The sequence below is a fragment of the Chlamydotis macqueenii genome, chromosome 3 (assembly GCF_036417535.1).
Source record: "Chlamydotis macqueenii isolate bChlMac1 chromosome 3, bChlMac1.mat, whole genome shotgun sequence".
Classification (NCBI taxonomy): Eukaryota; Metazoa; Chordata; class Aves; order Otidiformes; family Otididae; genus Chlamydotis; species Chlamydotis macqueenii.
In genome coordinates this window covers 58,525,376-58,540,408 of record NC_141558.1, presented here as the reverse complement: position 1 = coordinate 58,540,408, position 15,033 = coordinate 58,525,376, and the positions used below count along the sequence as shown (strand labels likewise).

General features: G+C 41.0%; 1 protein-coding gene across 1 annotated transcript in view; it reads left to right on the top strand.

The window, feature by feature from the left end:
• THEMIS (thymocyte selection associated) overlaps window positions 1–15,033 on the top strand; it is a 79,032-nt gene that overhangs the window by 21,398 nt on the left and 42,601 nt on the right. Inside the window, exons 3-4 of the mRNA XM_010122138.2 lie at window positions 2,424–2,882; window positions 5,801–6,846. Coding sequence (XP_010120440.2) covers window positions 2,424–2,882; window positions 5,801–6,846 — 1,505 coding nt within the window. The remainder of the gene's footprint in view (window positions 1–2,423; window positions 2,883–5,800; window positions 6,847–15,033) is intronic.

Here is a 15,033-nt window from a genome sequence, read left to right as displayed (position 1 = left end):
AGCACTGTTTGGGGGATGCTGTCTTTTCCACAGTTTCAGTTTGTCATTGGTGCCTTGTCACTGCAATATTTTCTAATTGCTGATGAACCAATTTGTCTTGATCTGCACTGACAGCCCCAGTAGTGATTAGGACTGAGCTAATTTGCTTATTGATACTTGTGTTCAAAATGGCTGTGAGAAACTTCAAAAATACCAGTGAGAAAAAAAGTGTGTTGAAGTTGTACTTTGTACTTGTGCAGCTACATTCATGGATGTGGCTTCCTTGCAGCCTGGAAGAAGACCTGAAGGCTTTCCCATAGTGCTGCAGTGAGAACATATGTGTAGAGAATGTATTTGCATAAGGGTACTAATTTAACACAGGAAAAGCTAACTGTGATACAGGTAACTGTGAAGGCATAGAACTGCAGAAAGGGATTACATAGGCACAGCTAGTGACCATTTCTGCAGCAGACCAAATAGGCTCTTACTGTTTACACTGCTGACAAGCCCTCAAAACTGTTCACTGCCACAGATCCTAGTGGTTTCATGGGATTCCTAGAACAAAACATGCCCAATCTGGTGATAAACTCAATTAAAAGCTACTCAATAGACAGCATCTTAATAACATCTCCTTTATCAGGAAGGATGCTAAAGCTATGAAGTGAAAGTAGCAGGTTTTGTTACAGTGGAAAAAGGATCATGGCAATTCTGTGGCAAAAACAAAAGGTGGGTGTTGTGGTGCAGGCAATGGTTAGACATTATTTTTAAAGAAAACAGTCTTAAGGAGCCCTTGCTTCCATGCAGGCCCCTCAGTTTTGTTGATGGTGGTCAGTGGGTGAAACTCAGTAAGTGAAAAGGTGTGGGAGAAAATATGCAATTTGGAGGTAATTTTTAACAGAAGCAATCCCTCAATCTAATTTGTTAAACAATACCACTATCAGAGGATGTCTACAGAAGGGAGTGAGTGTCTTCCCAACATCCAACAGGAATTGTGTTCTGACAGCATCCCGCCTTACTGAGACCCAGGTATCTGCTGGGGCATCTTGCCCTTTTCTCACACTCTGGGTCCCAGGAGAAGGGAATCATAGCCAGTGTGGACCCAGTTCCCACACCAGACAACTGGGGACAGGTGGATGGGACACTTAAACCTTTGTAGACATGACAGAAACCACTCACGAGATGTGGAGCTGCCATGAAAGAGCCTCTAGTGGTGCCAAGCAGCAATCCTTGAGTCCCCATCCCACGCTCCATAACTGCCAAGGTGGGAGTATTCCTTTACCACAAAGACATGGTGCCCTTTGTGCGGTCCAGAGGAGTCAAAAGTGTGGAGCAGTGGGGGCCGTAGGATTTCTGCTAGTTGGCTTTGGGGGAAGGAAGGAGAAAAGGCACTGCATCTCCCAGGGAGCCTGGCTGCTTTGTCACTGAAGCTGTAGCTGCCAGTTAATTTGTCTGGGTCTCCTGACTTGCAAACGTGGCCTAGGAATAACCTCTATGTTCAGTTATATTCACTTGGAAGAGAGCCTTAGTTGATGCCTGTCCCAGGAAGCTGCAATGTAATTCCATGAGGCAGCATTCACCCTGCTGTGCCTGGGGGAGAAGACAGCTGAATCTCACAGTTCAGCTAAACCCTGCTATGTAGTCCTCTAAGCCCTCCACTACATCTTCCTCTATAAAAACACTCATGTAAATATAGAAATATACATATTTTTCTTGCGATGTGGACTCTTAATGAGACAGCTCCAAAGGGCGTGATTAACATGAAATAATAATGTCCGTAGGGGATAGGGAAGCTCAAATGCAGCTTCTGCCTTGCTGAACTTCAGCACTTTAATTGCCTTGTGATGGCCACAGTGCTACAACACCCAAACCTTGAATTTCTCCATCTGGTGCTCTGGGCTATCAGATACGCTAAAATAAATTTCCTTTGCTTATTCCTATCTGTAGGTGCTACTTTTTCATTTGTGATGTGTCTTTAAGCCTACTTGGTCTAGGAATCACCAGTCTGTGGAAGAACATATAGTACAATGCTCAGCCAGAAACTTTATCCTGCATTTCACTGATCACATTAGTGCTCCTTTTCCTCATATTATGTCTACATTTTTTTTACAAAAGGTTGGTTTCCTGAGAAGACAGACAAGAATTTAAGATAATTTTTATTTTTTTCTGTAGCAAACAAAATAACTTTTTTCTTTTTTTAGCGTGGACATAAAAATGTTGGATGTTAGAAATTAGCTGCAGAGTAGAAAGGGTTAGTTCCAGCTGCCTATGATTTGTATCATGTAGCTGATGCTATCTTTATAGAGTCACAGTTCTAGTAACCAAACTATCAGCTATGAATTGTTTCATGTGCTTTGCTCCCCTTTTTTATTGTATTCACAGTCTAAAATTTGGCATGGTTTCCTTTATATATTTCCCTTTTCATAATGCAAGTTTTCTGTTCTTAGGTCTCTATAAGGTTGTGGCAGATAAAACTCCATATGTCAGTATTGAAGAAATTACAAGAAAAGTCTCTATTGGACCAACAAGATTTGGCCATCCATGTTTCTACAGCCCTGAGGATATAAAATTGTCAAACCTCACTATAAAACATGGTGAGCAGATCACCATCAATTCAGTGGAAGAGGTCAATGGAACAATGGCTGTCAACTGTGGCGTGGTCAGAAACAACCAGTCTCATTCCTTTAATTTGCCCCTTTCACAAGAAGGAAAATTCTATGAGTGTGAAGATGATCAGATATACACCCTGAAAGAGATTGCAGAATGGAAAATCCCTAAGTGCAGAAACCGGATTGTCAAACTTTCCAGTGCTCTACACACATGGGACTCCTCTAATCCACTTCCTGAGAATTTTGACGGCTGCCTGATTCTCACGCCTGTCTATGAAGTGCAGGCAGTAATGAAATGTAAGTAGGAATCAAAGCCAATGTTCTGTTAGTCTCAGTATAGCAAAGTACCCTTAAATGCATGAAATTTGTTTAAAATAGGCAGGAAGGATTCAGTTTGGTCAAGAATTCCTGACCCATATTTGCCACTGATGCCACATTGCTTTTTATTCCATTATCAGCCACTAATTTAGATAGTTACCTCGTATTTCTTTCTGTTGCCATTTTATTGATCACTACAATTAAATAATTGTTGCAAAGATAATATATTGTATAGTGAAAAAGTGGAGCTTAGGAATTCTGTTCAGTTCTCAAATTCTGTTTCTTTATGTCTCAGAATTTGGCCATGGAAAAGCCACTTGATTATTTATGGCTATGGCTAGGAGGTAGAAAAAGAATACAGACATACATGTTGTGACACACTCAACTGCTGTTTATTTTTCAGAATGAGGACGCTTCAGAAAGCAAAACTATATTATTTTACTCTAACGTACTGCAGAAACAAACATCGATAGAATATAAACAGAAAAGGTTCACAGACAATTTCTGAAACCTCTAGATTTGAGAAAACAGGAAGATATTAGAAAATTAATATACTTAAAAGCTGTAATTTGGGTTATGAGTTTTTATTTAAAAAAAAAATTGTCCATGGCACATTATCACTATTATAGTTGTTCCATCAAAACAGTGAAATTGCTTGGTTCTGTTCTTACCAATATATCTATATCTATGCCTTATTTTAAACCTGTTAGTGGAATTAGTCAGGGGAATAAAATTAACTGTGCAAGGGTATACACATACAGTGAAATGCTCCTGAGTTACGGTGACTGGAATAGCCAAGCTGCAGGAATGACCCATGTGTGGATGTGTAGCGTACCCTCCCTGAACTGAGATAGTGACCTAAGCAAAAAACCAGCTCAAGCTGAAGTGTTTGATCTTGCTTGAGGACAGCCCAGGCAGTAGATGGAAACTTGCTGCAATTCTACTTGTTAATGCACCCATCCTGTTAAAGCTTGCAGGATAGGAGCTTAACTTTGGGGAAGATTTTGCCACCTGTTGTGTTCATTAGAAGCAAACCAGTGAGCTCTATAGAAATGAAATCCTAACAGAACTATGTTATTCATGACGATATTAAGCAGGAGATCTTTTCACAATTGAGATTTGTCTGACGAATGATGTAAGCAAATGGATAAAAGAGAAAGAAATAAATGTGGGCAGGCTGTTAGCACCATGTACTATAGTTGTTAAATTATTATCATGAGATATTCAACTGTGTTTGCTATGTGACTTAATGTGTGAGTTTGGAAAGTGTAGTGTATCTTCATGAGATAAAATACTTCTTTTTCTACAACTCCAGCTAGATTCAGGAATCCAGCCTGTCTCCTGAAGCTGGATTCACCTACATGTATCCTATATCCACTTACCTATATATGCAGAATCAATAAGAATTTAATGTCTCTAAAAAGCTTTCAGAAGATTCAGAAAGGTTTGGTATTAACTTGTCTTTCAATCAGATATTGCAGTGAGAGTTGTATTTGTTGATTTTATTTCATGCCCATTTATGTTTCATATTGTGCTCAATGTTTAAGAAGCATTAAATATTTCCTAAATAATTGTTTAATACGAACTTGAAAAGTAGGCTTCATGGTACATGATTAACTACTTTCTTGTGGACCATGAAAAATGGATTTTCATCATTTTTAGAAGAACTATAAATAGACACAAGATAAAGTATAAGAAATACTATGGACAATTCAATAAAAAAGATTCCTGATAAGAGGGATAGCAGATTACATTTTCACGGGCTGTGTGCAGGAATTCTCTATACTTCTCATTCTTAATAATGAACAAATTTCATATATGGAACTCCCCTAGATGCTCATAGAAAACTTTAATTTTCACTAGTCATTCCTTTTCAATTGACTTTCCCTTGTGGTGCTTAGGATGTTTGTCATCTGAAGATGTTAATGTGACAACAGCAGAGTTGGAATAAATAGATCCTGAATCACCATCATAAAACACTGTCATATAAAATACATCTGATACAGACTTTTAAGTATAAAATATTTATATATTCTGCTACAAGGAAGTGTGAATCCAGGATATACTATCCTTGTGTGCAGGCCTATGCAGAATAAGTCTTAGTGAAGAAAGTAATTAAATATTATTTGCTTGTTAAGTTTTACTGCCCTGGTCAGTGATCTGTGGTGTCACTGATCTGGAGTCAAATTCTTAAACAAGCCTTAATTGCATAGTCAGCTTTGTGCTTGGAAGTTTTGCATCCAAAATTTTGCAAGTTCAGTTGTGATAAGAGTTGTTGGCCTGTGTCAGACTGTTAAACACAATGGCTTGGTTCTGATAGTGAATAAAGCCAGATGCCACAGAAAAAAATGCAAGAGTTCCACAGAGGACCATTATAGTAAAAATTTCTTCATTCATTAACAATAAGCTTAGACTCCATTATACAAAGGTTTTACCTTTTAAAAATATTATTCTATAATACCTGTAGATGTTTGGTTTTTTTTTTCTACAAATATCAAAATCATAGAATCATAGAATGGTTTGGGTTGGAAAGGGACCTTAAGATCACCTAGTCCAACCTCCCTTATTTCTCCCAGGCTAGCCACAGCAACAACATGTGTTGATACGTTCAAATGCTATTTATTAATTTAAAATATTCCCTCACCCATTTATTTGAAGAAACTATAAGTTACTATGAAATAAAATAATAGAAATACACCTTATACTCAAGAAAAAGAATTTGAGAAGAGAAACACCTGATTAAATTTGGAGGTGCTGTGAGAAAGATAGTGAACTAGATTTTTTGTCCCTTTCCTTTGCCATAAATTTTTGTTCCCTTGCACACCTTATTCACGTGTATATTTTATTCCAGTGTCAGTCTGAAAACAAAAAATCAACACTTTTCTTTTTCTTTGCAGTTCGAAAGGACATAGTTCATATCCTCTCAGATCTAGATGTCGAGGTCAAGGATATAACAGACTGTTACGATATTAGCTCTTTCCTTCAGCCACTGTCTTTGGAAGACGTATTTGAGAGAACAAGCAAGGAATTTCCTATGGTTGCTGAGATAATGGAAGGGCCTTCAGGAAGCCAAAAACCTTATAACTTACTTTATACAGGGAAAGAGATTGTCATCTACAAAAAGTACCAGGCAACAAGAGTTCTAGCCTCTGAGATCAGAAGTGATTCCCCCAAAAGACACTTTTTAATCCCTATGAGCTACAAAGGAAAGTTCAAGAGAAGACCTCGGGAGTTTCCAACTGCCTATGACTTAGAGATAGCAAAAAGTGAAAAGGAACAGCTTCACGTTGTAGCAACTAAAGCCTTTGATGCCCCTCATAAAGAGCTCTTTTCTGTTTCAGTTGGAGACCAGTTTCTAGTTCAGCAATGCCAGACTAGTGAAGTTCTGTATGAGGGAAGAAAGAAAGTCATAGACGTTTTAGCTTGTGAACAAATATTAAGTAATACATATAAGAAAGTGTTCCTCCCTATGTACATGGAAGGTGGCTTTGTGGAAGTAATTCATGATAAGAAACAGTACCAGCTTTCTGAGATTTGCAAAGAATTTCGTTTGCCTTTTAATGTCAAAGTGTCTGTGAGGGACCTTTCTGTTGAGGAAGATGTCTTGGCTGCCATGCCTGGTCTGCAGTTTGAAGAAGAAATCACAGACTCTTATTTGCTGATCAGTAGCACCAGCAGTCCAGTGGAGAGCTGGGAGATTCCTGTGTATCGCTTAAACATGTCAGTCCATTTGCTCAGCAAAGATGCCCAGACAGTTGTACCTCCTGCGACTAAGACAACATTGGAAGAGATCAGTGAAGAGCAATACTACATGGTGCGAAGATACGAAAACCAAACCCTTCATCCACCACCCAGGCCTCCCAAAAAGCCAACAACACTTGCACCAAAACCTGTTTTTGCAGTACCTAAGCAAGGTGCGTCTCATGTACCACAAGCTCCAAAGGTAAGGTATCACACCTTGTCTTTGACTCTCTTACAATCACAGGTCATGTTCTGTTGGTTTACAGTCTCTGTTTCACTGGTGTATCCTTAGGGCAACACACAGATGGTTCTCAGTTCCCTGTAATAGGCAAATTAGCCATTATAGACAACAATGGCTAAAATCTCCAGTGTGTGTTAATTGATCCATGAAAAACAACGGAACCATGCTGACTCACAGCAGAAAGCTTGGCCATATAATTTTGCATGGATAATCCTTTACTGCACCAATGCAAAAGTGGAGGGAGAGACTTGAAGTGACTGTATTTAAATCTTTATTAAGGGGAAGGATATGTTTTCATAATGTAAAGATAATTTTGCTCATCTGGAAAAGGAAGAATTAAATTCACAGAAAGCCAGGTTGTATAGGTATTTTTGACTGCTTGGTTTTGCACTTTCCCAAGTGGGAAATAGATTTGGAATAAAAAGGGTAGCTGTTTTAGAATAGCACTTGATGTTAAGAAAGAAGTGCCCCTTCTAGGACAATTTTCTTCATGGTTAACCTAAGGCATTGCATTTGTTCATTAATTTTTGTGTTGGCTCTGGCTGAGATGGAGTTCATTTTCTTCACAGCAGCCTGTAAGATACTGTGTTTTGGATTTGTGACTAAAACGGTGTTGATAAGACACCAGTGTTGCGGAGCAGTACATCCACAGTACCAAGGCCTTCTCTTTTTCCCAGGCTGCCAACCCAAGCAAGTAGACTTGCAAGTGGGCAAGAGGTTGGGAGGGGACACAGCTGGAACAGCTGACCCCAACTGACCAAAAGGATACTTCATGACATATAGTGCTATGCTCAGCAATAAAAACAGGGGAGTGGTTGGTCTGGGAAGGTAGCTATAGCTTGGAGACTAGCTGGATATCAGTCTGCTTGTGGGAGGTGGTGAGTGACTGCCTTTGCATCACCAGGGTAGTTTTTTGTCCTCTTTCCTTCACTTATGAAATTGTCTTAATCTCAGCCCATGAGTTTTCTTGCCTTTGCTCTTACTATTCTGTCTCCTGACAAGATCATAATCCTGATGTCAGAGGGGAGTGAGCGAGCACTGAGGTGGATGCTTAGCTGCTGGCTGGGGTCAACTGACCACAATTTTCTTGCACATATTGAAAGAATCAAAGAAAAGCACCTTGATGGACTTTGATGAGAGAGACTGTCCTGGAGGTGCTTAACTTTGTTCACAGTTTCTCTCATGTGAAAATACAATTTCCCTACAGAGGAAGAAGGAAAAACATTGGAAATACATTCAGGCTTCTGCATTGTGATTGTGCTGCACTTTAAATGCAAAATAACTTGTGGAATGATATTTTGGGGGGTTAAAGGAAAGGGCTTTTTTGTGTTGCTATCAAAGGAAGGTCCAGCTGTAGGCACTCTGGAAAGAGAGCCTTTGTGAGTACCTCTGGAAATATTCCTCCTCTCAATGCCAGTTCCAAAATCACAGGTAGGTCCACAGGTCCTGGGAGATGGTTACAAGGGACCATAGGAGAATGGGTAAGGCAGGTCCCTCAGATAAGGGTAATACAGCAAAAAGTGGTGTAATTTTCTTCTGTTTGTACTTGTACTAAGGAAACTTCTTTTCTGCTAGTTTGTACAGTGAACCTCGTCGCAGCTTAAACAAGCCATGCTGTTAGGCTAGGGAGGATACAAGAGAAACTCGTCTCTGGAGGGGGGCAAGCCATAAGCCTGGTACTGGCCTGGGGTACAGAACTGGGGCAGAATTCCCAAAAGGTGTGTTTCTGGTAGACCCATCCTCTTGTCAGGAGGACTCAGATGCCCCACAGTTACTGATGGCTGTGTGGAGAGCAGCGGGTAGATGCTGACTCTAGAATAGGCTTGTGCAGAAGGTAGTATTTTCCTGAAGTGAGGAGAGAGCAATAACCTCAGGAGAGGAAAGAGCTGAGGTGCCTTTGCACATTCATGAGTGAGAGTGACCTTAGACTGCAGCTGTCCAAAGAAACACATTTGAGCAGATTGTTCCAGAGGACATTTTTTTTGGTCACATGCTTGTTATAAATCAGTAATAAACCGCAGTCAGAATGCTTAGAGCTATGCAGCTTCGTAAATCTCCTTCCCTGGAGAGGTGAAACAAGTGGAGAGCCCTTACTCATAAGATTAAACATCCTGACCTGTAACATAATAGGTTTAAAGTCGCACAGAATGCATTATCTCTTCTGTCCCAAGCATCACGAATCCTCTGAGAGGCGGTGGATGGTAGCGGACAGGCTCTGCCAGCCACGGTGACAGGGGAGACTGAATTTTCTTCTACATGTATCAGGGATGTCTGAAGGTTCAGGAAGCTGGAGATTGTGCCAAACTGATAAATGGCCCTCTTTGCATATTTTGTGACTATGCATAGACTTATTTGCATAAATAACAGATGAATGTCCTAATGAGCCGAACTTCGCGTGACAAGGTGGCAGCCTGGAATCAGCTTTAGTGCTGCATGAATTGCCATGCTCCTCCTGCAGGCAGCTCTCTGCCTGGTGCTTGGGGAGCTCTGGCTCCTTGCTGGAGGGTGGTGGATGGCTTCCTTGCCCACCAGTTGGGAAGCTCTGCTTGGCTTGGTGCTCCAGGATTAAATGCTGCTGCTGCATGAGTCCACAGAGGACTAAGATTCGGCTGTTTTATGCCAATATCCGAGGATGCTCTGCAAGGGTGGGTCACCTCTAGCTACGGCTTGTGCTTTGATTACCTCAGCTCACAGCAAGGCTGTGAGGGCAGAGAGGCTCCAGCTGTCTCTGCCTGCTGTTCCCTGACCTTGGTAAGGGAACACCAGGGCCAGGAGCGGGACTGGGCAGTGTATGTTTCACTGTACGCTTTTGGTCCTGTTAATCACTAAATCGTACAAGATTAGCAGCCAGCACGGATTGGAACTGCAGATTGGTACAAGAACTGCCTCCGCTTGTATGCAAGGTGTGACGCTGCAGAGACACGTATGTTTGCACCATTCAGCATAGTCCAGAGACATCAGATTAATTCTCAGACTTAATGTACTGCATTAACCAAGCGCTTTGCTCAGTCTCTTCACAGGGCTAATTAAGTTGGCTTGGCTCCTGCTGACACAGCTTTCACTTCCAGAGCCTGGGGATCTCTCCTCTCCCCTCCACAGTGCAGTGTAGACTTTCCCTTTCCCTCTCATCTGATCATCTTGTTTGGATAAGAAACATCCAGACCACATATGTTTGCAATTTTGTATTAGTCATTAATTGAATAAAGAAAAAAAAAAAACAAACCCAAGAAAATACATGCAAAGTAAACAAATGAAACAAAATAGCATGTAGTGAATGATGAAATTAATCTGATATTTCAGATATCAGGTATCTAATAAGCAATATCACCTCTACCCACAAACTCTACCGGCTTTGCACCCCCAGCTGAGGACAGCTGGTCAAACAACAATTGTACCCTTTGTCTAATGGTAAAACTTGGGATACAAGCAGTCCTTCACAAGCAATCCACATTTTCCTCACTGGAATCATTGGAATAAAGTCCTCAGGGAGCTCTAATTGCCATGTTGAATTAAATAGTTTAAGCCATTCAGTTTCTGATTTGTGAGCTTAGCTAGAAAATGAGAATGACCTAATAAAACCCTAGAAGTTAATGGTACCAATTTGAGAATGGAGCACCTCGCTGTCTTGCCAAATTGTTCCTGGAGAGAAGGTCCCATGGGAGGTACCAGCCAGGACCTCACTTTCTTGAAAATAAAATTCATTTTAAAAGAACAAGCCGGATGTGCTTGTTCTTTTCACAGTTAGAAACACCATGATGAATATAACAATCCCAATTTTCACTTAGTAATTCCAGAGTAATATTTCAGGTGGAACACTGAACAGAAAAGGCTTGAAAATTGTTTCCTAAAATTTCCTTAGACATTTTACCCTCTACCTACAGTTTCCTCCCAAGAGGATTCAAGCAGCAAAAGCTTTCTAGTTCTCTTTTTGCCTATCAGAATGACCCATTCAGCTGAGAGACTGACACAGTACTATGTGACCAACAGATCGAAATAAACTATCGCCAACACAGTTCCAGCAGTAAATATCCTACAGATTTAAGAAGGTGTTAATATATGTCCTTCAATGGCTTTGTTTTAAATGGAAACAATCAAAGAAGAGCCCACGCCGAATATTGCTAGGTGCATGTTAATCCTGGAGGAACCATAATCATGGCATGGAAAGCTACAATTTAATCCTGATGCTCCTAAATACCCTCAGAACACTAAGAGTACTGCTTAAGGAAATTTAGAAAGACAGTACTTGGCTCCCGATGAACAGTAAGAGAGGTTAACTCCATCCAAGGCTATTTTCAGTGGTCTGTTTAGGCATGTATCTAGCCTGAGCAACAGTAGTATCTGTAAAACACTCACCAGCTTCAATTTAGGATTGCTGCTAAGTATCTTTATGAATACGGAACTGGAATAGTCAGTCACAGGCAGTAATCTGCTCAGCTCTGGCAAGAAAGCTGAGAGAATTCCAGCTGGGGAAACTGGAATTTAATAAAATAGTAAGTATCAGGGCATGATGGTTAATCATCATTCTGTGCTAAGGTCCATTATCCTTCAAAAAGTCATTACAGTGTTACGATATCAGGAACTTTCTTGCTTTCTTGCTTTTTATTTCAAAATTAAAATGAAAGAAAAATTATCACTTCCATCTGGCTTTGCAGTTCTACAAACTGAACTATTGAAATCTGCCATTAACATATTTATCGCATCTGTCTTCACAGCAAAATGAAGACTTATCTGGAATTAAATTGATAAGACATAAGCTGCATTTTTCAGCAAATGAGTTTTCCTGCAGCGCCTCCTTTCCTTCCTCCTAACTATTTCTTTTCTGCTTCCAGAGCATTTTTCGTGGTTTAAGGGCCTTTATAGAGTAGATTTCACACAAATATTTCTGCTGTGTAGCAAGAAACTAACCTTCCTAAATAAATACGTATTAGAAAATGCATGCAGGACAGCCAGGAAGGAACAGGGAAGAATAGACTTCAGGAATTAATAATCTTTTGGCACTGGAAATGAGGAAAGAAAGCGTGGCTCATTAACAGATGCAAAAATGTGCATACGAAAATGTGAGAAAGCGTGTTTCTCTCTGGCAGGTGTAGCACTGTGGCTGCTGAGGCTGCAGCCATGCTTCTTCTTCCTCTCTTTTTTCCTCTGTTCCCACTGAAGAGGAGATTTCCCTCTCCTTGGAGTCTCGCCTTCCACCCTCTCTCTCCTACTCCTTCCCCACATCCCATGTACTGTTTCTCCCTGTCACTTTTCAACAGATTTCCAAGTTCCTAATAAATAGCATGGGAAGGCTGGAAGCACAGCCTCTACAAATTAAAGAGCACTCCCCGTTGCCATGGTGGCCAAGTTCTTGAAGTCTCTCAAAATCCCATCCCCACCCAAAAGTCAGGCCCCAAATCCCCCCAACTCCTTGCGCTGCAGCTTCTCACTCCTCTGAGCACTACAACCACACTGTGCCACAGAGTCTGTTTTCTCCTAACACCCATCCTGTGCCACATGTGCCTGCTTTCACCCAGACCCATGCATCTCAGACACCCCAGTACTGCACTTGTGATGTGCCCTTTAGCCCTGACAACTTATAGGACCTTGGTTCGCCAGACCTCTCTACTGCTTTCAGACAGGTTTCTCTTTTCCTCTTCCTTGTTTCTTCCCAACACAACTCCCCCACTTGCTTTTCTCTAATGCAGTGAGCTAAAGCCAAGGCCACAGGCATTATCGGGTAGGAGTTGCAGGGATATCCCAAGGTAGGCATGGGTTTTTGTCTCCTTCCCCAGCAGCACCTGTTCCAAACCACAGCAGACCATCAGTCTTCAGCGAGATTTTTAGGAGCAAAACTGAATAGGCTGTAGGTGCTGAGAAGTTCAAGCCATGTAATTCTCTTGTGGTTTGGACAGTCCGAGCTGAAAGACTGTGTGGATGCTCTGTTGCAGAGATTCTTACAGCTATGCCCATACCCACGGGCCATGACCATTTTCTAGGAATCCTGTATGTATCCTGATACCATACTGGGCTGAAACCCACATGTGTGCCAGCTTGTCTCATGTCTGGGTTTTTCTGCAAAAGAAACCAAGCAATGCCTGCTGGAGAAGCACTCTCATCTGGATGATGAGGGACCAGGACTGCCGGGAACCCTATGGACCCTGTATGAACCAACAGGAAGGAGTTAGAGGAGCAGGAAACGCTAAAAACTCAGCTAATAAATGGCTAGAGTTTTCCTAATATTCTCAGTATGGAAAGCTGGCATTAAGATCTCTTTTAAACAATTCTAAAAACTTAAAATTTCCACAGAGAAGCATGAAGTCTGTAGTAGGCACTTACTGTGGATTGATGTTACTCTCAAAACGAAAATACAGTGGGGAAGATAGCAATGTGCCTGCCAGAAGGACAGGCAGTAGATAATTGGCTGAAAAACTAGCAGGGCAATCTGAGGTGTGAGTCTCATTGCAGAAAGACATTACTGCTACAGGAAACGCTGATATAGTACATGAAATTGAGGAAGGTACAGATGAACATTTGGATATGCTGACTGATCAAAATGCCAACTGGTTAAAAGCAAATTGCTTAATTTAGAGCTAAAAATGAATTACTTGGAGAACAAAGAGAAAAGAAATATCAAAATAAAAAGGATGCCCAGAAGAAATAAAAAATTGAACCACATGAAAATACACAACCCTTGATAAGAAGATAGAAAATCCTGCAAAGGGTGTTTGAGCCAAAAGCCATTGATGTCGGTACGGGGAGAATTGGCTGTCAAATTTTCTTCTCTCTTGCAGAAAGTGCATAACATAACAAAACACCTAACATAACATAACAAAATCACATAATTTGTATAATTATGAAGCAGGACAAAGAAGTAAAAAAAATAAATCCAAAATTTTAGGAAGCACTGCAGCAGAATAACTCTCCAAAAATATAATTTGTGGGGGGAGATCCGAAGTTTGTTTTTTCAGCTGGGGTTCCAAGCAGCCTGTCTTCCCATGAAGCTGTTCCCCAGGCTGCACTCTATTGTTTGTCCTTCTCCTCAAGGCAGAATTAAGTTTGTGGATAGCTGGTTATTGAAGTGCTACCTATTATGGCCTGTATTTTGGTCTGTTTGGAAGTCACCAAAGAGTTTTCCAGTTTAAACTGGCCAGAGATAATCTACACAATGAATTTCCAGCAGGAAACACAGTTCCTGAACTCCTGCGATGCCTGCCTGCAGCACTGGCAGTGACCTGCCCAGCAGCTCCCAAGGCTCCTGCAGAGCCAGCTCCTGGAAGCTTCCAGGCTCTCTGACTCTATCCCTGCTTAAACACTTCCAGGGACTTTTCTGGGCTTGGAAGGTCAACTGGCATGAGGTGGTTGATTTCTCTGCTAGGAAACCTTCTGGTCTGCTTATTTGTGGAGCTACTTGCAAACTGTACTGGGAGTGAGCCTTGGGGTGCTCTAACTCCCAGATCACACCTGGGAACTGTTTGGGAAAGCACCAGTTGGCACAGGTTGAAACTGAGCCCAGGGATTTTTACAGGCATTGTGTAATCAACTAGTGTTGACATAAGCTCTATTAAAAATAAAAAAAAAAAAAGAAAATGAGGATGCTCATCAGAGTCAGTAAAGTGTTGTATGTGATCAACATAAAAGAAAGTGCTGACATTTCCCATTTACGTTATACCTTCCTTCATGACATTCAAACTTTGGCAGTACTGTCAGAGCTGAGCATGCCAGAACTGAAAGCATCCCAGAAGGCTGGGGCTATGCTTCGAAATCTATTGCCCCATGAAACAAAATGAGAAAGTTACTGTCAGTGTGACAGCAGGGTCAAATCCCAAGGAACCTATAGGCACAACTCCCATTTTCCAGAGTGTCCTTGCAGTGAGAAATTGCGTGATTATCAGCAAACAGAGAGTGCTATGGAGAGACTCATCAAATCCATTAAAACTCATAAGGACAGTTTGAGTCCTGGCCTTTCCCTCTCTGCTTTTTGAATGTGTTAGTCCATAGACATGAAAGAAGTATGGTGATAATGAAATGAATAGTGAGATTTATCAATTATTATATGAAGGAGCTTTTAAGGGTGGAAGACCAATGTATTTAATATCTGTACTGAAAATTATTTTCCCTTCTTTATGGACAGAGGTGTATGATTTACACTGAACTTTGTCAAGGTATTTA